This window comes from Silurus meridionalis, chromosome 6 (assembly GCF_014805685.1).
Source record: "Silurus meridionalis isolate SWU-2019-XX chromosome 6, ASM1480568v1, whole genome shotgun sequence".
Taxonomy (NCBI): Eukaryota; Metazoa; Chordata; class Actinopteri; order Siluriformes; family Siluridae; genus Silurus; species Silurus meridionalis.
This window is the reverse complement of record NC_060889.1, coordinates 30126593-30149728: the sequence shown is the minus strand read 5'-3', so window position 1 is coordinate 30149728 and position 23136 is coordinate 30126593. Positions and strand designations below refer to the sequence as shown.

Below are 23136 nucleotides of genomic sequence, written 5' to 3'. Positions count from 1 at the left end.
TCAAATATCAATCAGAATTTCCTACCGAATCAGTCGAGGCCCGGGTTACCAACGACGAGTGGAAATTGGGCTACTGTTGGCCGAAGGAGGAGAAGGAGAGGAGGAAGACGTCTACAGAGACAGCAGGGAAAGGAGAAGTGTAGGAGAGTGGAGGTTCGGTTTGGTACTTTAAATGTTGGTACTATGACGGGTAAAGGGAGAGAGGTAGCTGATATGATGGAGAGGAGAAAGGTAGATATGTTGTGTGTTCAAGAGACCAAGTGGAAAAGGAGTAAGACCAGGAACATTGGAGGTGTTTAAACTGTTCTATCATGGTTTGGATGGAAAGCGAAATGGTGTAGGGGGGATTCTGAAGGAAGAGTACCGTAAGAGTGTAGTGGAGGTGAAGAGAGTTTCTGATAGGGTGATGAACATGAAGCTGGAAGTCGAAGGGGTGATCATAAATGTCGTCAGTGCTTATGCTCCACAAGTGGGTTGTGAGATGGAGGAGAAGGAAAAATTCTGAAGCGAGTTATATAAAGTGGTAGAAGGTGTACCTAGGAATGAACGATTGGTGTAAATGGCAGTGGTGAACACGTATTTTAGGAAGTATGAGGATCATAGGGTGACGTATAAGAGTGGAGGAAGGTGCACACAGGTGAACTATGTTCCACGTAGGAGATGCAACCTGGGACAGTGTAGCTAGACAGCATCGGATGGTGGTCTGTTGGATGGTTTTGGAGGTGAAGAAGAGGAGGCGAGAGATGACTGAAAGGAGAATAAGAAGGTGGAAACTGAAGGAGGAAGACTAGTGTGAGGTTCAGGGAAGAGTTCAGACAAAGGCTCGGTGGTGGTGAAGAGGTGCTGGATTATTGAGCAACTACTGCAGAAGTGATCAGGGAGACAGCTAAAAAAGTACTTGGTGTGACATCTGGAAATAGAAAGAAAGACAAAGAGACGTGGTGGTGGAATGAGGATGTGCATGAAAGCAGAAGGAGAAAGAGTTTGGAGAAACAGAAGTGGGATCGAGGAAGTGATGAGAAAAGTAGGCAGGAGTACAAGGAGATGCAGCAGCAGGTAAAGAGGGATGTAGTGAAAGCCAAGAAAAAGGCATATGAGGAGCTATATGAGAGGTTGGACACTAAGGAAGGAGAAAAGGATTTGTAGCGATTGGCCAGGCAGAGGGACCGAGCTGGGAAGGATGTACTGCAAGTTAGAGCAATAAAGGATGGAGATGGAAATGTGTTGACTAATGAGGAGAGTGTGTTGAGAAGATGGAGGGAGTATTTTGAGAAGCTGGTGAATGTAAGGAAAATAAGAGAGAGAGAGAAGGTTGGGTGGTGTGGAGTTGGTGAAGCAGGAAGTGGATAGGATTAGTAAGGAGGAAGTGAGAGCAGCTATTAAGAGGATGAAGAGTGGAAAGTCGGTTGGACCAGATGACATACCTGTAGAAGCGTGGAGATGTTTAGGAGAGATGCAGTGGAGTTTTTAACCAGATTGTTTAACAAGATTTTGGAAGGTAAGATGATGCCTGAGGAATGGAGAAGGAGTGTGCTGGTACTGATCTTAAAAAATAAGGGAGATGTGCAGACCTGTAAAAATTACAGGGGAATGAAGTTGATCAGTAACACCATGAAGTTCTGGGAAAGAGTAGTGGAAGCCAGGCTGAGAGAAGAGGTGACCATCTGTGAGCAGCAGTATGGTTTCATGCCGAGGAAGAGCAACACAGACGCATTATTTGCCTTGAGAATGTTGATGGAGAAGTATAGAGAAGGCCAGAAGGAGGTGCATTGTGTGTTTTGTGGATTTAGAGAAAGCAAACGACAGGGTGGAAAGAGAAGTTGTGGTATTGTATGACGACGTCAGGTGTGTCAGAGAAGTATGTGAGGGTGGTGCAGGGCATGTATGAGGACAGTGTGACAGCAGTGAAGTATGAAGTAGGAACAACAGACTGGTTTAAGGTGGAGGTTGGACTGCATCAAGGATCGGCTCTAAACCCTTTCCTGTTTGCAGTGTTGATGGACACGTTGACGGATGAGATCAGACAGGAGTCTCCAAGGACTATGATGTTTGTGGATAATGTGATTTGTGATGAGAGTAGTGAGCAGGTTGAGAAGAGCCTGAAGAGGTGGAGATATGCGCTGGAGAGAAGGGGAATGAAACTCAGTAGGAGTAAGACAGAGTACATGTGTGTGAATGAGAGGGGGCAGTGGAGTGGTGCGGTTGCAGGGAGAAGAGGTGGAGAAGGTGGAGGAGTTCAGGTACCTGGGGTCAACAGTGCAAAGTAATGGAGAGTGTGTTAGAAAAGTGAAGAATAGAGTGCAGGCAGGGTAGAGAAGGGTGATCGCAGGTGTGATAGAAGAGTATCTTCAAGAGTGAGAGAATTTTCCCCATCCAAAGACGTCCGATACAATCTGACCTTGTGGTAACGGTTTGAGAAAGAACCACGTATGGCTGGAAAAGTCAGGTGTACCATGCCAGGTGCGATTTTCTATATCATGTGCTGTGTGTAGGTCATAAATCAGCCTGAAGCTCAGTGGTCAAGCACTTGATGCGGAGGATTTTCTGGTAGTCCATTCTTTAGCCCAGGGTTACCTTCTGCATGTTGAAGGTGTTAATTAATTCTCTGTAACAGCGGCTTTAACTGACAAGTTTATGTAAATCCAATTCCATTGCGTGAACGACAGACACACCACGTAAACCGATATGTAAAGCGAACTTTCCTGTAAGTAAATGTTTTTGGTTTTTTTTACGTTGATATAAGGAGTCTCCAGAATCAGCGCTTTTTAACAGGCAGAGGTAACAGGGGCAAAGATGATAAAGATTTATGCTTGTATGTAACATGAAAAGCTTTTTTTCCTCTTTGCTTTATTAATCCACAGTGAAAATATGGAACAGACAGGGAACAAATGATGTAATAGCTGGAACTTGCAAGTTTATCTGACCTGTGTAACTATAAGTGAGTTTAAAAAAAGAACGTTTTTCGGATACCGTGGTCTGAAAAGGAAAAGACTCCGGACATAGTTATGAAGTTGGGTTCCACTTTTGAGTCTGGTTCCTCTCAAAGTTTCTTCCTCATACCATCTAAGGAAGTTTTTCCTTTCCACACTCACCCCAGGCTTTATCATCAGGGATAAACACACATTATTCACCTATATATAAATTTTTTTATATAAGTCTTACATTCTCTGAAGCCACTTCGAGACAATGTCTATTGTGAAAAGCGATCTAGAAATAAACTTGAAAAGTATTTGAATTTCCCTGGAGTTCTTCCCCGAGCACAATGATCTGGGTTGTATGTGATAGCATGTCGAAACTTGTTCCAGCATGAACTCCGCTCCATGGAGATGGGTTGGAGTGGAAGATCTCCTGCTATATAGTTCTGAACTCAACCCTAGTGACCTGCAAATGAATGTGAATGCTGATTGCACCCCAGGCCTCCTCACCTCACCTACATTAGGACCTGACTTTTCTAACCACCTCTGAAAGAATGAACTCAAATTTCCACAAAATCCAGAGGAACACCTTCCCAGAAGAGTGGAGGTTATTAGTAGGGTCGCGAAGGCGCTGGAAACTTTCTATGGGAAAATTTTGGAAATATTCAAAGTTGCAAATGTAGCAGGAATTTGTGGGAATTTAATTTATATTCAACTGAAATTTTTATATTTTTAACCCAAATTATCCTGCAAGTTTTTTTTTTTATTCAACTACGTATAAGTTCCTTGTTGTAGGAACAGTTTGTAATTTTCCCAGTTTGTTCCCATTAATTCGTGTGGAAAGTTTCCAGTTTTGAAAATTCCCAGAATTTTGCAACCCTATTTATTAGAACAATAAATGGGGACAAAATGTGGAATGGGATATTAAAGTTTTAATTGTACATGTTGTGTTTTATTCGTTCATTCACAATGTTTTCTGTCACTGTAAAACAAGTGACTTGTACATCATTCTGTCCTGATTTTGACTCCTCTCTCTCTCTCTCTCTCTCTCTCTCTCTCTATACCCCCTCTCCATTTTCACTCTGTTGTCCAGATCTATTCAGAGTTAAACCTCGAGCACAAGCTCCATGATGGAGTACTACCATGTCCTAGGTGTACGCAAAGACGCCTCTCCAGACGACATAAAGAAAGCGTGAGTAGTATTGTATTCTTCACACGGCTGATATTTTTACACCCTGTGGACGTTAGTGCGGAAACGGTGGACTAATTATAACTTGGCGAGAAGAGAGAGAGAGAGGGGAGAGAGAGAGAGAGAGAGAGAGACGTTTCCACTCGACCGCACACCACCTCACGTCCGTCACAAACCGTTTTCTGTTTGCATGCACTGCTGGTTTTCCCCTGAAGGTCCTCGAGTGGAGGTTATAATGTAGCAAGGCCGAGAATAATACAAATAAATGAATGAGTGAACTTTCTGTTTCTACCTTGATTTGGTGTAAAAATGAGCGTAAATTAGACTTGTCTGAAGTAAATAACGACGTTTCTAATATATATATATATATATATATATATATATATATATATATATATATATATATATATATATATATATATATATATATATATTAGGATGCAACAATACAGTTAGCCCACGGTTCAATACATACCTCGGCTTTTTAACCACGGTTTTCGGTTCGGTTCGGTTCTGATGGCTTAACACATAAGTGTTTTTGTTATTCTATGCTTAGGCAATAGGAACAGTAAGAGGTTAAGAAGAAACAAATAAAAACGATTTATTGCAATACTCCTTTATGTTACTTAAAAGCAAAGAAAAGTCCACTGGTTCCTAGTGTTTTGTATAATATAAACATTTTTTATTTTAAAATTAACACTGACATCTCACAGCTGCTGGTAGCCCATGTACAAACTGGGGAACACATCAATTCCTAAACATATCTGGCCTCCTCAACGTCCATGTATTCACTGCGTTTGACAACTCTTCTGCCAAATGAGCGCTTGTATGAATTTCATACAGGGGATGGGTTTGGAGTACAGCGCTGTTCATTTCCCAATCCGACATGTAGTGAACGGTTACAGTGAGGTAACTCACGGTTGCCCGCGAGGTCCAACCATCTGTGGTCAGAGAAAGGCTCTGTGCTTGAGCCAATTCGTACACAATACTGTTACAAGTATTTTCATAGAGGTCGGGTATTATTTTGGTGCAGAATAAGTGCGAGACGGTAGTCTGTAACGCGGATCGAGTGTTTTTATAAGATGACAAAAGCCCACATCTCCAATCACCGAAAACGGCTGCAAATCTATGGCAATGAACACCCCCACTGCCTGTGTTATTTTCATGTGTCTCCCGGAACCAGTTGGGTATGTATGCTGGAAGGATTCAGCGAGGGACTGTTGTTTTTTGAAAAACTTTATTACCTGCTCTGCTTTCCTGCCTTCAGACATTGATATTGCTGGGTGATAGCGCCGCAGATGTGCAATCATATTGGAAGTGTTTCCGTTTGAGTAGGCATCACGTGTAAAACAATGCTTGCAGACAGTCATTTTTTTGTTTACCGCTTTTTCTTCCTCGGCATTATACTCAACAGCAAAACCGAAATGTCTCCACACCACAGATTTAAAAGACGCCAGCGCCTCCTCGTACTGTAGCCTCGCTTCACCACCGCTCGCCATGTTAAAGTGTGGAATGATGGTTCAGCGCCCCTTAACTTTAGAGCATAGTGATTGAACATTTACTTGCGGGGAGGAGTTTCCCCATCTCAGCTCGTAGACTTACAGGCACACACAAACAGTCAATTTGGAGAGAAATAAAAAGCACATAAATTATTTAAACATAAAACCGAAAAAACGCAATTCACAAGCGCGTATTGAACCGTGGATGTCGTACCGAACGGTTCAATATTATATTGAGAATTGTGGCATCCCTAATATATTTTTATATATATATATTATTATTTTTTTTTTTTTAACAGCCATTCATTAGTGATTTTTAAACACGTCTGCGCCAATGATAAATTTGCCTCTTTTCTATTTTCTTTGCAGCTCTGTTGGTTTTATTCGTGTTGTTAATTACCTATTAATTTACAATTTTAAGGTAAATGTTGAGGTTTCTAAAAGATTGGTTAAAATTGATTTGTGCCTCTAATTTGTATGTGAAAGCTTTCCAAATGGTGTCTTATTAGAGCTCTACCAGCATATCTGATTAAATGTTGACGCTGCAAGCTTTATGTAATTTTTCATTATCATACTCATGATCTTCTTTAACAGCTTCAAAATTAACAATTAGTACACTTCTTAGGTAAATGTAGAACTTCCTGACAGATTTGTCTCATTTTCATAATCAGATTACCATTACATTGGCTTTAACATCTTTTATAAGTGTTTAATTAGCTATTCATCTGTGGGAAATGTTAACGCTTCTGCCAGATTCACGTCATTGTCAGTGCTATAATGCCTTTACCTTGTATTAAACATTGTCTATTAGTAATTTATTACCATTGTAACACTTCTGAGGTAAATGCTAAAGCTCTTGACTAATCAGCAGCTTCTTTTAGTGGAAGATTTTAAATGATTTGTCTTATAATTAAAGATTTTATAGAATATCTTTCACAGCTTCTGTTAGTGTTTTATTGTTTGTTTAACAACACATCTGAGGTAAATGTTGAAGCTTCTGACTGATTTGTCTTATTTTCGTCATCACAATTTTAACATCTACTAGTGTTTTATTAGCTATTTGACATCATAGCTGAGGGACATGTTAACGTTCTTGGCAGTTTCATGCCATTTTTATGATCATAGTCTTCTGATGAACGATCACATCTGATGTAAATGCTGATGTTTTGGATAGTTTCTCACAGTTCCATAGTGTCTTCACATCATTCTTAACAGTAGTGTTACATAGCTATATTATTATTGATTATATTAGCTATATACCATCATATCCGAGATAAATGTTAACGTTCTTGACCGTTTTGTGGCGTTTTTATTATCATGGTGTCTGTACATTGACTTCAACATCATCGAGTTTGGTGTTTTATAAGCTATTTAACAACATTTTTTAGGTCAATATAAGGTTCCTACCAGGTTTACACCATTTTCATTCTAATACTTTTCCGTTGTTTCAATTTCATCTCTTAGTAATTTATTACCAATGTACCGGAACATTTGAGGTAAATTCGGAAGGTCCTGACTGATCGGTCTCATTTTCACTATTACATTTTCTATATATTGTTTTTAACAGCTTCTAGTAGAGTTTTTTTAGTCATATACCAAAATATCTGAAGTAAATGTAGAAGTTCCTCAGAGATTCTTTTTATTATCCCATTACCATCATGTTGTCTTTAACATATTCTGTTACTGTTTTATTAGTTATTTACTATAATATCTGAGGTAAATGTTAATGGTTCTGACAGTATCATGCCATTTTTTCATTTTCATGTCTTTCTGTTGTTCTAAAATGTATAAATAATTTAATAGCAATGTACAAACACATCTGAGGTAAATCCTGACATTACTGACTGACATGTCTCATTTTTAACAAGACAATGTCTATATAGTGTCTTTAAAAGCCTTAGAGTTTATTTGTGATTTACCAACATATCTGAGCCACAATGTCTTTACATTGTTTTTCCACTGTTAAAAATGTGCTAACTAGCTAAGCTTAAATCGTTACCTGGACAACGCACTGCTTAACCACACTATTTGGATGATGAGCTTAATGCCTGTTCTCATGTTGAGCACATTGTCTTTGAATTAAAACAATTTTTTCTAAAATGATGCTCAGTTCTGCGGCATTAGCCTTTTGCAGGCAGAGTGGTGGAAAGTGCTGCGATGTGGAAAACTTTTGTGGATTTCAAACACTGTCCCAAAACAGAGTGGTCAACTCGCTTCTTTTGTTTAGTTTTTTTGGTGTTTTCTTTCTGGTCTATAAGTAAATCCCCTGACTGTTATTGAGCGTTTGCTTTGGTGTGGGTTAGCGTTGCTGATTCTGCTGTTTCTGTGCACACACACACACATACACACACACATACACACAAGCTACACAAGTCCACCTTGACACCTGAAGGCCGGTTAAAGCCCTAGCGTTTTCACTAGATGAATTGTGTTTTAGAAGCACATAGCGCTTTAAGATTGTTTACCAGATTTCCTTGTTCCATGTTATTTTATAGCTATTTTATAGTATAGATCTTTCTCTTGATCTCTCTTTCTATTTCTCTCGTCTCCTTACAGGTACAGAAAATTGGCCTTAAAATGGCACCCAGATAAAAATCCAGACAACAAAGAAGAGGCTGAGAGGCGATTTAAAGAGATCTCTGAAGCTTATGAAGTCCTGTCAGATGGTAAATGTCAGCTTTTCCTTCATCACCTGCTTCGAGTCAGGACTTGACTAAATTAATTAAAATGATTCAGGTGTTTTCACCTGCGATCTTATTTATTTATTTTTAATCATCGTTGTGTCATTGTGTTCAACAGCTTCCACTAATTCTTTAATAGCAGTTTACAAACGCGTTTGAAGCGAATGTAGATGTTCTTGACAGATTCTTCTTAATTGAATTATGGAACAGTCTTCAACAGCTTTTATTAGTGTTTGATTAACATTTTACCAACACATCTGAGGTAAATGTTGGCATTTCTGGACTTTTTGATTCATCTTAGTTTTATTAGCGCAGTGTCTTAAAATGATCTCTGAAAGCATTGATGGGTGTTTAATTATCTGATTAGAGGTAAATATGGATTAATTCTGACCGATTCCTCGTATTTTCAATATCGCACTTCTTTTACGTTGCCTTGACTGGCTTGTATTAGTGTTTAATAAGCATTTTACCAACACATCTAAAGTAAAATTGTATGATTTTTCACAAGGACGTTCACGTGCTGGATCATAATCTTAATCTCGAATAGTCTGCCATCTGTTACACATCCAAAAAACTAAATAAAATTTGAACCAAATAGCATATTGCTAATGATTGACAGGTGTGTAGGCATTTTAATCTTTGCGATAGTAACTGACGTTTGTGAAGCCCCGCCACTTTATCTCCAACTCACTCTAGCCATTTTGAGGCTGGTGTTATCGTATAGACTTAATTTTTTATTATTAATGATAGCTGAATTAAACTTTTCGTAGGTTTTCTTTTCGGATTTTAGAACACGGCCACAGGTCACATGAGTTTATTGAGATGCTCCGAAATCTTGGCCACCGAATATCTTTCACACGTTATTCGTCTTCACGCTGTGGCAGGACCCTTTCCATGCATGACATTTGGCTGATTATAATAGCGTGATTTCCCTTGTGCAGCTAATTATCTGTATATCTGGCCTGCGAGATCCTTCTAGATTCATTTATTTATATATCAGGTGACGGTTTCACAAGGCTCTGGTCAGATTTAGCTCACTTTAAGGCTTAGTTTGGTTTAATTCAGTTGAAGTTTAAGGGCTGTTTTCACTACAAGTTTTGTATGGAATTGTTTTTTTCTGCCAGTCTCTCACACAGATTTGGCTCCAAGTCATAATAGTTGATCCTAGAATTTTGGAATGGATCCAGACAAGGTTGAATATCTGAGATCATTTTTCTGTAAAAGCTTTCTTTATGTTTGAAGAGTGTTTTAAGGGTATTTCAGAACACGCATAAGTAACAAGAAGTGCTGGATCTGTTGGTGATAAATACTTCTTCTGAGTTCTTCTTGTTTGAACAGGATGACCGGTCGTGATTTCTATAGATACACCACTGTAAAAGATCTGACATGTTAAAACAAGAAGAACTCTTGGAGATTCCTTTACCACCAACAGGTCGTGAAGGAATCTCCAAGAGTTCTTCCTGTTTTAACATGTCAGATCTTTTACAGTGGTGTATCTAATGGCATATGTTCATGTATATTATATAGTCTAAAGCTCATCGAACAAGAAAAGAAACGAGTTGGACAGTGAATAGGTGGATGAAAGTTCTGTGGAGTGCAAATAAGACAATTGTGTCTCTAACAGAAGAACTTGTGTAAGAAGGAGAACAGGGGAGAAGATGTGATCAGACTGCCTCACATAAAAGTCTCTGAGCTTCCAAACTTCTGAGAGTTGCTACATATCTCTAAGCATTCAGTTTTTTATTTTCACATTATATAAAGTTGCCTACGAAGCTTTTAAGCATAGCTATGAGTCATAACAGGGTGGACACATGGGCCATGAGACCTTTTAATATAAATAGACTCCTTCGCTATCACACTTCTTTCTTATTGGATCAGATTTTCTTTCCACACTCTGTGAAAGACAGTACATTCTGTACACACACACACACACACACACACACACACACACACACACAGTCTCAAGCTCATGTAGTGTGTATGTGTTTTCATCTTCATGCTGTGTGATTTTAATGGAAGCCCTGTGGGCATTGAGTCGTTCTTTAGGTCCAAATCATCTCTCCAGCTTTTGGAACAGGTTTCTGTGTCACTCAGATGGAAAGCAGATGAACTTCTGCTGATTCTTGACTTGGCAGCAACAGCAGGACCCTGTTTCATTTACGAAGAAAAATCAAGTTTCCATCTTTTCTACAAAAGCTCATTTTTATATAAGCAGATTTCAAAATGGTAACATGAGGGAGGTGTTCAGGGTGAGCATCGATCTTGAACTGCCTAAACTTTTGCTTCTGTTTGGTTAGAGACAATCCCTTTTTCCGGAGACACAGTGTAAAACCTGGTTTTGATGGTCTGGAATGAAAAACTCTGAACTTGGAGGTGGCTTCAGTTTATTATAGTAGAATTAGTTTTGTAGTAAATCACTAGTGCAATAAAAGTACACAAGTCATGACTAGAAGTCGGATTTTATTGATAAAGCTACTAGGTTGGATCGTACTTGCCAAAAACGTAAAAAAAAAAAATAATAAAATAAAATAAAATAATGAAAATGTACTAAATGAAAAAAATATTAATATATTTTATTATATATTAATTATATAATATATTTGGGGAAATAAGAAATGCATTCAAACTGAAACAAAAGGAAACACTCCAAATAAATAAAAACAGTTACATCAATAATAAAAAAAAGACATTTAAATAAAAGGAACAAGGCATCAGTGATTCACCTCTAGAGGCTGCTCTCTTACTGTTAAACGCAACCCGGAAAAACTATTGGTATGGATTTTTGTCGACAGACCGTAGTTCCGTCAATCAACTATTGGTGCCAATTAGTTTGCAAAACCACTGAATCGGTCGACCTCTTGTCATGAAACCTTGGTGTGCTCACGGAATTGATGCCAGCTTCTGCAGCTTTTATTTCTGCAGAAGGGCCATTTTGCCCTTTTGTCCCATACCACAAACTTGGAGGCACATAATTGTATAGGATGTCATGGATGTGCCAGCATGAAATTTTCTGTTCACTTGAACTAGCAGACCTAAACGTGTCTCAGCATGACAATGCACAAAGCCAGCTTAATGAAGATCTGCTTTCTATGGGTTGGAGTAGAAGATATTGAGTGGCCTGCTATGGAGATTGAATTGAAACCCTACATTCACCTACATTAGTACATGACTTTACCAACTGGCTAAATGAATCTTCACACGCCTTCAAAATGCTTTCAGTCTGCGGCTTGAATAAAATATTTGCGTTTTCACAAACAGTAAATTGGGTTCCTTGAATCCTATGTGATGTCCAGACTAACATTTTAACAGCTGCCATGATTTGTTTTGTGACCTTTGCCCCCTTTTGAGTGGCCATTGCTGGAAAAAATGTATAAGTAAGCCAGACAGGTCAGCGTCAGGTCATAAAGGGTGAGGTTTCTGACCGGAGAAGTGACTAAGGCACAATTTATATTTACTGTGTGAGGAGTTAATTGGAGGTCAGGTGGTTAAATTTGACCCTTCTAAAAATGCCATGGGGTTAAAGCAAATGTCATGGAGTTACGAGTGCCAGGCTGAAATGTTCCTTACAGAGAGCTGTAATTGCTTGATATATGGGCTCAGGCATTGGTGAATCAATTTGGAGCTAGCATTATAAATCTATTCAAACAAGACTGAACTTTTTGTCAGCCATTAAATGGTCACGGTCCACCTTTAAATGTGGATCGGAGGTGCTCAACAGGAGTGTTTAGTGGGGTCTAATTAGGTCCTAGTTTAGAAGGAATATGTCTGTGAAATCTGTGGTGGGGATGATGACGATGATAGTACAGGAACTTCTCTGTTTCTACTTTAACTTGAGGGATCCAGGGTGTGGACTTTGACTTTATGTTCCCAGGTTCAAGTTTACAAACCTCAAATTAATATTTTTAGGCTTTCAGCTTTCAGTTCCTGGCCATGTGTTTCTGGCTTTAGTTTTCCATTCCCAGCTTCCTGGCCTTAGGTCTTAGATTCTAGCCTTAGGGTTCTGATCTTAAATACCTAGTCTAAGATTCCCAGGTTCAGATTCCTGGCCTTGGGTAACTGCTCTTATATATCCAACCTTAGGGTTCTGGTCTTATATTCCTAGCTTCAGGACCTTAAGTGCAGGGTGCTGGTCTTGAGTACCTTATCTTGGGTACCTTAGATTCCCAGGTTCAGGTTCCTAGACTAGGTTACTTGGTGTTAGACTTCCAGCTCTCGGTCCTTGGTTTGAAGTACTTGGTCTTAGACTTTTAGCTTTAGGTATCTGGTCTTGTGTACCTGGTTTTAGATTCCCACCTTTTAGGTGTCTGGTCTTAGGTACCTAGTCCTAGATTTATAGAACCAGGTTCCTGGCCTTGGGTACCTGCTATAAACATTTTAGCCCTAAGTACATATCTTTAGATTCCAAGATTAACTTTCTGGTTTTAGGAACCAGGTCCAAGGAACGTAGTCTTAGTCTGCTAGCCTTATAATACATGAATCTGTTTCCTGTCCTTAGGTAGCTAGTTTTAAATTCACAGCCATAGCTTCCTGGGTTTAAGTAACTGAACTTGGACTACTAGCCTTAGATTCCTGCCCACTTGTACATGGTCATGAACTAACTGCCTTACAAAGGCCTGGTCTTTAGGCTTCACCCACATTGCTACAGGAACTGTTGGTGGTTCATATTGTCTCGCTCAGTGTTTTGTTTTAATCTGTGAATCCATGTTCTGGTGAATCCAATGTTCAGGTCAAATTGATTTAAAATGTCTTTTTGTTTTTCAGACGACAAGCGCAGTTTATACGACAGATATGGCAAAGACGCCCTGTCTGGAGGAGGAAGGCGAGGTAATGATCTGCTTCATCAACATCAAACATTTACTTTCTAGTCTAGTTTATTCAATCTAGTTTTGTGTTGTGTTTTTTTTTTTCTCACGTAAAACAAATGGTCTGTTCCCTTCAGGAGGACATTATGATGACCATTTTGGTGGCGTGTTCACATTCCGTAACCCTGAAGATGTCTTCAGGGAATTCTTTGGAGGCAGAGATCCATTTGCAGATTTCTTCGGTAAGAGTTTTGTCTTTTTTATTTGAAGAAAGATGGCAGGCAGTGTCCACATAGACACATGGTAATAATCATTACATCAACCCGTTATACAAAAACGCCATTTTTATTCAGTCTGCATTTCAAATCTTCCCTTCAAACACTTGAATTTCAAAAGAATAAAGAGCCAAATTCAGACATTGTCTTCTGCTGGATTTTATGGCATAGTCCAAGCCAATCTCAACATCAGACCTCAAACCAGTAATAAACTTGTACATCTCCCTGAGGAATGAGGACCAGTGCAATAATACCACACCAAATTCCTCAACTTCCCCTTTGAATCCAGACAAGATTAGACAGAAGAAGCCATCTTGGACTCTAAAGACACTCAAGGCCAGGAGGAAATGCCTGGTTTCCTAATAAACAGTAAAGAACCCCTAACACGTACATTCCTGTAGAACTGTTTCAATGCTAAGACGCATTCGTTTGAAATCGCGTATTTTTCTCCCGTCAGTCAACAGAAATGTAGCTTTTTAAAAACGCCCTCCAAAGTGGATGAAATTTGAAAATGCTTTGGAAAAAAAGATGACGCATTTTCAGTGGTTTCCGCGCCATTGTGATGCGATCTTCCGAGATAAACCTGAGCCAGTACAATAAACTACGTCATTCATGCTTAATGCCTTAATGCATCACTATTTCACCACATTTGTACACGCTGTGCTTTCTAAAGTAAGTGTCGTACTTTAGAAAGCACAGCGTGTACAAATGTGGTGAAATAGTGATGCATTAAGGCATTAAGCATGAATGAGGGGTGCCAATACTTGTGACATCTGTTTTTTTTATTAAGAAATTTACACCTCGAATAAATGCGCTTGAGTTACAGGGCATTTCTCATATTTCAGTGTAAGATTATTATCCCAGGACCCTTTTTTCTTTTTCTCTTTTCTCTTTTTTTAACCCATCACTAAGGGTGCCAATAATTCTGGAGCTGAATGTCAGAAATGTACACAATGCAGACTCTGTTTATAGAGTGAGCCGAGTTGAAGGTTAAAAGGTCAAACCGGTATGAGCTGATCTCTCAGTCTTCGGGCGCACAGAGCGCCCCCCTCTGGAGCAGGATGAAGGGTGTGGACATGACTGAGGGGACAAAACAGAAAATCTTTTTCTTTTTTTTTGCCATGTTCAGAATGTGCCGTGATGTAATATATCAAATATTCCAAAAATCTGTGTAACAAAAAGCTGACCTTTTTTGGTGCTGTGGAGGAAAACAGAATTCTGGCTTTATTTTATATCATTTAATGCAATATGACTCTTTAATTTGGATCTTTTTTATCATTTTATTATTGTTATTTAATGTTCTTGATTTTTTTTCTTTTTTGATTTGTTTATTTGATGCGATTTTCTTTTATTTAATTTGTTTATTTATTTATAATTTTTAATTAATTTTATTTTTTATTTTTCCATTTCCATTTTTTATTATTACATTTTCTAATTTATTTTAATAATTGTTTAATTTTTTCTTATTTTATTTAAATTTTGTTGTATTTGACTTCTTTCTTGCTTTCTTTCTTGCTTTCTTTTTCTTTTCTTTGCTTCACTGTACTTTATTAAATGATTCATTTATTTTTCTTGCTTTACTTTTTTTATTTTTATTTAATTTTATAAAGTCATAACTCGTTATAGTGCACCATGATGATAAAATGGAGAAATTCCCCTCACGAAGTGTGTGAAGGATGGGAAGGTGTGTACTTCGTGGTCGTTCAGTACAAATGTGCGCACACACACACACACACACACACACACACACACACTCTCTCCAGCTTGCTTCAGGCCCTTGTGCTTTATACAGGATCTATTTGAGAAAGCATTCCTGTCGGGTGATGCACAGTCTCTTCTCGGCCGTGTGGAAGTGCCCTTGCCATATTTAGCGTGTTTGTGTGCGTTAAACACATGCCGTTACATCGACTGTTCATCACTGCCTCACTCCAGATCACTATGTCCAGCCGAGAGGAACGGCTTTCCTGAAGTTTCAGGGCTTCTAATCTGAATAAATTACATCTATATTTACTTATATATTAATATACTTAATATATTAAAAATACACACTTCAGTGATGTTGTTCCTGAACCAATCCACCTCGTAATCCCATCATCATGATGCCATGCCTACAGAAATCAACAGTATTGTAGAGAAGTGCAGTAGAACAGAGTGCTGCATCACACACATGATCTCATACAGGAACAATGAACATCATAAAGCAAGAAACCCAATTAACTCAGTTCAACACGTCTCCTTTCACTGGAGCCACAACCCTGCATACATCATATCTGGCATCAATATTCACCTCATCACATCTCTTTCTTTTGGGGTTTTCGTCACTTTTCTTGAAAAGTCCATTTTCTAAACGTCTTTGTAAATGTATCTGCATCCAAATCAATGAAATACCTTAGAGCAAACCTGTGCAGTTTGCTACAGATTTAGGTTGCGAGCTCTGATCGTATGATCAGGAGGTTATTAGACGCCCTCTAGAGGGCTTCAGAGTCAAAAAGTCCAAATCTGTTTGGTTAAAGTAACTCCTGGAAGCAGTGCACCTGAAGAGAATCAACTATTAGAACATGTCAGTGATTCTGAAGGTCTTGCTGGCCCTTGGTTTTTGATGTTGGTGCTGCTGCTGCTGCAAAATGTTGCAAACAGGAAGTAGAAAACAAACAGCAGAAGGCCGGAAGTTCACGCATTCCTCTCTTGTGGTTCAGGAGACGACCCCTTCGACCCGTTCGACGATTTCTTCGGGTTCGGTCCTGGTCGGAGGCAGCGAGGCACGAGGAATCGAGCCGGGGGCTCCTTCTTTCCCGGATTTGGGGGATTCCCTCCGTTCGGGGGTGGCTTCTCAGGATTTGACTCAGGTATGCGTGTTTATATGGGTGAAACTCCAGAAACGTTTAAATGTTATTTATTTATTTATTTTTTACCTCATGAAAAGCGTTCGGTTTTGGGGAAGATGCCGGTATTTGTGCAAAATGATAATTTAGGTTTATTTAAGGATGTGTAGGGTTGCCAAGAATGTAAAATAAGTGAAAACAGAATTCTGGAAATATCTGTGTAATATCCGTTTTTGATGTCACAATAACGTTTTTCTAATAATATCATGTGTATGCTGATATCCTTTTCCTTTTTTTTATTGTTGAATAATAAAATAATGCAGATAAAATCATTTATATACATTTTATTGTTAATCAAATGTTGTAGCAGGTTATTAATAAACCAACAAAATGTAAAAATCTGGGTTTAGGTTTCATGCCTATCGGCCCAATGGGTGGAGGAAACTTCACCTCTTTCTCTTCGTCATCGTTCGGAGGGGAGGAGGAGGAGGAGGAGGAGGATGGGAAATTTCCGCTCGGTCTCCACGTCTACCAAATTCATCAACGGGAGGAGAATCACCACCAAACGGTACTGAACATCTCACAGCAGTGCAGTCATCAGGGATGAGGTGCTGGTGGGGGGCATGCTCACGTGTGTGTGTGTGTGTGTGTGTGTGTGTGTGTGTGTGTGTGTGTGTGTAGCATCGTGGAGAACGGGCAGGAGCGTGTGGAGGTCGAGGAAGACGGCCAGCTGAAGTCTCTGACGGTCAACGGTAGGGAGCAGCTCCTACGAATCAACAACGTCTGACCATTCCAACAAATAACCAAATAAACAAAAACAAAGGAACAGCTTCTAAACCAGACCAAAACAAGTCCAGGAGGGTGGAGCTTCCCCTCCCTCCCTCTCTTCTCTCTCGCTCTCTCTATATCTCTTCTTCTCTCTCTCTCCCCCCTATTTCTCGTTTCCTATCTCCCCATTCCCCTTCTTTCTCTCCTTCTCACTTTTCTCCCTCTCCTCTCTCTCTCTCTCTCCCCCTCTCTTGCTCTTAATCCCCCTCTCTTCATCTTCTTAACTCTCCTTCGCTCTTTTCTTTTCTCTCTCCGAACTCCATTCCACCAACACCTGTACCACACCAGTGCTCAGCGCATTTAGCATTCTTTTATTATTATTATTATTATTATTATTATTAAGAGAAACCTCTTCCTTTATATCACTGAAGTTTGGAGTCTCTCTCTTCAACTGTAATATTTACTTGGATCCTGATGATCATCCAGTCACCGTGTACATTCCATTCTGCTCTGACGCTGATATGCATTATGATTATTATGATTATTATGATAATGATTATGTTAATTAGGGCTGTGTTTTTTCTCATCTCCCTGGATCACTGCAGCATGGGTTCACTGCAGCATGGCTCCTCATGTACTCATTCCTGTGGTTGTTCTTTACCCTCTGAGCCTTTGGTACTAATGATTAAAAGATTAACAGAGAGATTGTTTATATATAGTATTATATATATATATATATATATATATATATATATATATATATATATATATATATATATATATATATATATATATATATATATATATATATATATATATATATATATATATATATATATATATATGTGTGTGTGTGTGTGTGTGTGTGTGTGTGCACGCACAGGGCTTTGTGTAAATAATAATAATAATAATAATAATAAAGATGTTTGGTTCAATAAAGTGTTTCACTTCGCTTCTGTGATGTTGCACTCACGCTTCCTGTGTGTGTTCATGCTAACACAAACGTGTGTGTGTGTGTGTGTGTGTGTGTGTGTGTGTTTCACTTGGCTGTGTTCCGCCTGGCGTGTGTTTCACAGAGTATTAAATCACACTGTGCTCTAATTCCTCACTACAGGTTTTTACTGCGCACCTCTAAATCACGTAACACACACGTGTATGATGTATTGTAAGGTCTTACATATAGCTGTAGATGATCACCTCGTACCGTGGTCTCTTCCCAGCGCACACACACACACACACACACACACACACACACACACACACACACACACACACAAAGTAGTGCCAGAAGATTCCATATTCTGTGTTTGTTTCAATAAATATTAGTTAGATATTAGAGGCATGGATGTATAGAAGGGAGAATAGATTGATGGATTGATAGATAGAAGGGAGGATGAATGGATGTATGGGAAGAAGGATAAACGGATAGATGCGAGGAGGATGGATAGAAAGAAAGATGGCTGGATGGATGGATATATGGGAAGAAAGATGGATAGCTGGATGGATAGATGAATAGATGGGAAGAAGGATGGATGGATGGATGGCTGGATGGATGGATAGATGGGAGGAGGATGGATGGAAGTGAAGATGGATGGAAAGATTCATTCATGAAATCCCTGCTTTCAGTGTAAATGTGGGTGGGGCTAATCTCAGGTAAATCTAATGCTAGCTCATGAAACTAGCCTAGAACGATGAGGAAATGTGTGAAAGGTAATCAGGAGCGTGACGGAGAGCGTTAAAGGCTAAAGTGGAAGCTAAAGTGCGAACGCTAGTCTGGAAGGCCACACATACCCTGACAGAGAAAGTAAGGGTCAGCTAATGCTAGCTGTGACCGCTCTAAACCAGGCTAATGTGTAAAAGATCGCCTAAAGACAAGCTAAAGCTAAGTGAAGCCTAGCATTAGCCTAGCTAGTAACAGCTGAAGCTGCATCTATCTGTAGGAAAGAAGCTTTAATAGGAGTAGGTGAACGTGTCTGAGCAGCCTGATGGAACCCCAGTGAGGCAGATGATCATCAAGCAAGAACATTTTACAGGCTGTAACACGAGCCAGTTGCGACTCACGAGCATCAGGTGTGTGTGTGTATGTTTGAGTGAGCATGAGTGTTTGTTTGTGTGTGTGTGTGTGTGTGTGAGAGACTGAGTGTGTGTGTATATGTCTGTAAATGTGGGTGTGAGTGTATGTTTGTTTGAGTGAGCGTGAGTGTTTGTGTGTGTGTGTGTGTGTGTGTGAGTGTATGTATGTTTGAGTGAGCATGAGTGTGTGTGTGTGAGAGACTGAGTGTGTGTATATGTCTGTAAATGTGTGTGTGAGTGTATGTTTGAGTGAGCACGAGTGTTTGTGTGCGTCTGTGTGTGTGTGATAGATTGTGTGTGACTGTGTGTGTGTGTGTGTGTGTGTGTGTGTGTGTGTGTGTGTGTGTGTGTGTACGTACATCTTTCTCTATTTGATCAGCTTGTATTTTAGAGTCCAGTGTAGAAGAGTAACAGCTGTAAAGTGAGAAGCAGCAGTTGATTATTTCTTGTGTATTGGCGCCACCTGCAGGTCGGAACACACACACACACACACACACACACACACACACACACACACACACACACACACACACACACTGCTTTCTAATTGAACACTTCGGGTGATAATCCCAAAAGTATACTGATAGAATCTTTACTAATATCTAACAGCTGCAGTGCAACAAACACCAAACACACCCCCTGTTATAAAGACGAGCTTTTATAGTGTACAACATTTAACTATTCCAATTTAATACAAATTATTACATCAACCACCATTAATCTCATCATGTGTGAAGATCAAGGAAACATTTCCAGGGGAAAGAATTTGGAAAAAACTAACAAGGTTTTATTAGCTGCATTATAACACACACACACACACACACACACACACACACACAGAGTCAGTCAGTCTGTCTTTCTGTCTTTCTTTCTTTCTTTCTTTCTTTCTTTCTTTCTTTCTTTCACTCTATTGTTGAGCATTTTTACTTTCGGATGCTGAAGATTTTTCCCTCAATATAATGATATAAATAGAACAAATTGGGAATCTGATGTTCGAAAATAAATTGTATGAAAGAAATAGCACATAAAGGAGACAAATAAAACACGATTCAACACGATTTTCTGTACAACAAATAACAAAATAGGCTTTTTGTTAAAAGAAAGAACGAACGAACGAAATTATTTTACTTTTCACCATCCAATTTATGATATAGATTCATTTAATATATATAGATATTGTTTTCTTTTCTTTTTTAAACTAACAGACTGAATAAGAGGGTTTGCTTTTTCCTCATGAAATGCACTATTATTAAATAAACTCTCTAACTGTCTTATATTTTATATCTCTGTCTATCTAAAGTAGTGAAAAATGTTTCCTTCCATTTTTCTTTTCTTTTTTGGCATATTTTATTATTAAACATTATTCAAATCGATCCAATTTTAATATTACACAAAGATAACCCGAGCAAATGCCGTTTCTAAATGATTTTATTGATCAAGGGGAAAAAAAAAAAAGCTCTCCAAACCTGCCCGGCCTTGTGTGAAAAAGTTATTGCCCCCTAAACCTAATAGCTGGTTGTGTGGTGGCAACAACTGCAATCAAGCATTCGGAATAACCGGCAACGAGTCCTTTATATCACTGTGGAGGAATTACCTTCCACTCTTCTAGGGTTATTCTCTTCTCTGCAGAATTGTTTTCCAGTTTCTCTCGGTTGGTTTGCAGCGTTTCTCGAATCATCCTTAATATTTGCAGCACAACTTTGTTTATTTGATTTGATTTGTTATTGATTGTAAGACAGAATTCACACTTTTACTGTACTGTATTGGTGTTCCTTCATTTCCTGGTTGATTTGATTTGGATTAATATGAACATAAACAACTGATAATGTAGGAAACAGCAGCCACTTGTACACAATCGATTTAATAAATGTATTAAAGAATTCGCAATTTATTCAAAGCGACGAGAAAACAAGTGACTCCGTGAGGTGGCGGTTGAACAAGTAGTTTTGAGAATTTTATTTTTTTAACTGAGAAACACTTCAAAAAAACAGTAACAGAAACACAGCATCTCATTCAGATTTAAGTCCAGATTTGTTTGTTTTTTAAACCATTCAGAGGTGGACTTGTTGGTGTGTTTTGGATAATTGTGTTTCTGCATAACCAAAGTCAGATGAGCTGATGGCCAGACATTTTCCAGGATTTACTGGTAGAGCACAGAATTCATGTTGCCATCAATTATGGCGAGACATTCAGGTTCTAAAGCTACAAATCAGCCCCAGACCATCACACTACCACCACCATGGTTTTCTTTTTTTCTTTTTCTTTTTTTTTTACACAATTGTGGTGTTCTTTTTGGACAGCAGTGTCTTTTACCCTAGAACTTTCTCATTGATGATGGATTTTTGCTCAGTCTCTTTCTTAGTGTTGAATTAGTTACTTTTTCACACAGGGCCAGCCTTTGTTCTCGTTATAAATTAAATCATCATTAAAAACTGTATTTAATCTTGTTAGCGCAGTATAATATTCAAATTTACCTGATTTGAATAATTGAAATGTGACAATTATGCAAGAAAAAAGAAAAATCAAGATAGAAACTTTCTATCTATCTATCTATCTATCTATCTATCTATCTATCTATCTATCTATCTATCTATCTATCTATCTATCTATCTATCTGTTATAAGTGTAATGTGTATGGGGTTTTGTACATGATGGTGTAATATGATGAAGAGAATCGTTCTTCTCCTACTCTCTCCTACGTTAATGCACCACTTCGTGAGTGTGTAGGAACGTTATTAAAACACTTCACTGAGTGTGTGTGTGTGTGTGTGAGAGAGAGAGAGACTCCTCACTGCTGATCCAGAACTTTAAAGTGTTTAAGTGCTGCTTCTGATTAAACATACACAGTGTGTGCTTTAGGTAATCGTTTACACACACACACACACACACACACACACACACACACAGGTTTTAAAATGCCAGTGCTGTTTATAGACTCATTCTCGCACAGTGCCACGTTTAAAGTTCACTTCCTGTCTCGCTCGAGTCTAATTAAAAGCTGAGCTCGTCTGCATTATTGATGAAAACCTGGACGTGTGAAATGCACACACACACACACACACACACACTCCTGCTCCTAGTTTTCCCGTAGCTGTGGGGAGCTCAGTCAGCCTGGGAAAAGGTCAAGCGTCCTACTGTTCCTTTATTTCACTTAAACACACGAAACTTCATCTCACCATCCTTCTTTCTGTGAGAAAAAACATCTGTCTATCCCTCTGTCTGTCTAGTTATTTATCCTTCTGTCTGTCTAGCCATCTATCCTTCTGTCTGTCTAGCCATCTATCATTCTGTCTGTCTAGCCATCTATCCTTCTGTCTGTCTAGTTATCTATCTCTCTGTCTGTCTAGCCATCTATCCTTCTGTCTGTCTAGCCAACTATTCCTTTGCCTGTCTAGCTATCTTTCCTTCTGTCTGTCTAGCCATCTATCCCTCTGTCTGTCTAGTCAACTATCCCTCTGCCTGTCTAGCCATCTATCCCTCTGTCTGTCTAGCCATCTATCCTTCTGTCTGTCTAGTTATCTATCCTTCTGTCTGTCTAGCCATCTATCCTTCTGTCTGTCTAGTCATCTATCCTTCTGTCTGTCTAGCCAACTATTCCTTTGCCTGTCTAGCCATCTATCCTTCTGTCTGTCTAGTCAACTATCCATCTGCCTGTCTAGTCGTCTATCTCTCTGTCTGTCTAGCCATCTATCCTTCTGTCTGTCTAGCCATCTATCCTTCGGTCGGTCTAGTTATCTATCCTTCTGTCTGTCTAGCCATCTATCCTTCTGTCTGTCTAGTTATCTATCTCTCTGTCTGTCTAGCCATCTATCCTTCTGTCTGTCTAGCCATCTATCCTTCTGTCTGTCTAGCCAACTATTCCTTTGCCTGTCTAGCCATCTATCTCTGTCTGTCTAGCCATCTATCCCTCTGTCTGTCTAGTCAACTATCCCTCTGCCTGTCTAGCCGTCTATCCCTCGGTCTGTCTAGCCATCTATTCTTCTGTCTGTCTAGTTATCTATCCTTCTGTCTGTCTAGCCATCTATCCTTCTGTCTGTCTAGTTATCTATCTCTCTGTCTGTCTAGCCATCTATCCTTCTGTCTGTCTAGCCAACTATTCCTTTGCCTGTCTA

At 39.1% G+C, this 23136-nt stretch overlaps 1 protein-coding gene across 1 annotated transcript in view; it reads left to right on the top strand.

Annotated features, from left to right (window-relative positions):
* The window catches only part of dnajb6b (DnaJ heat shock protein family (Hsp40) member B6b), a 33504-nt gene that overhangs the window by 4251 nt on the left and 6117 nt on the right, over positions 1-23136 (top strand). The window contains 8 exon segments of the mRNA XM_046851871.1: positions 4009-4107; positions 8160-8269; positions 13046-13108; positions 13224-13328; positions 16058-16207; positions 16594-16679; positions 16681-16751; positions 16865-16935. Of these exon segments, the coding sequence (XP_046707827.1) occupies positions 4043-4107; positions 8160-8269; positions 13046-13108; positions 13224-13328; positions 16058-16207; positions 16594-16679; positions 16681-16751; positions 16865-16935 (721 nt within the window). The 5' untranslated portion in view covers positions 4009-4042.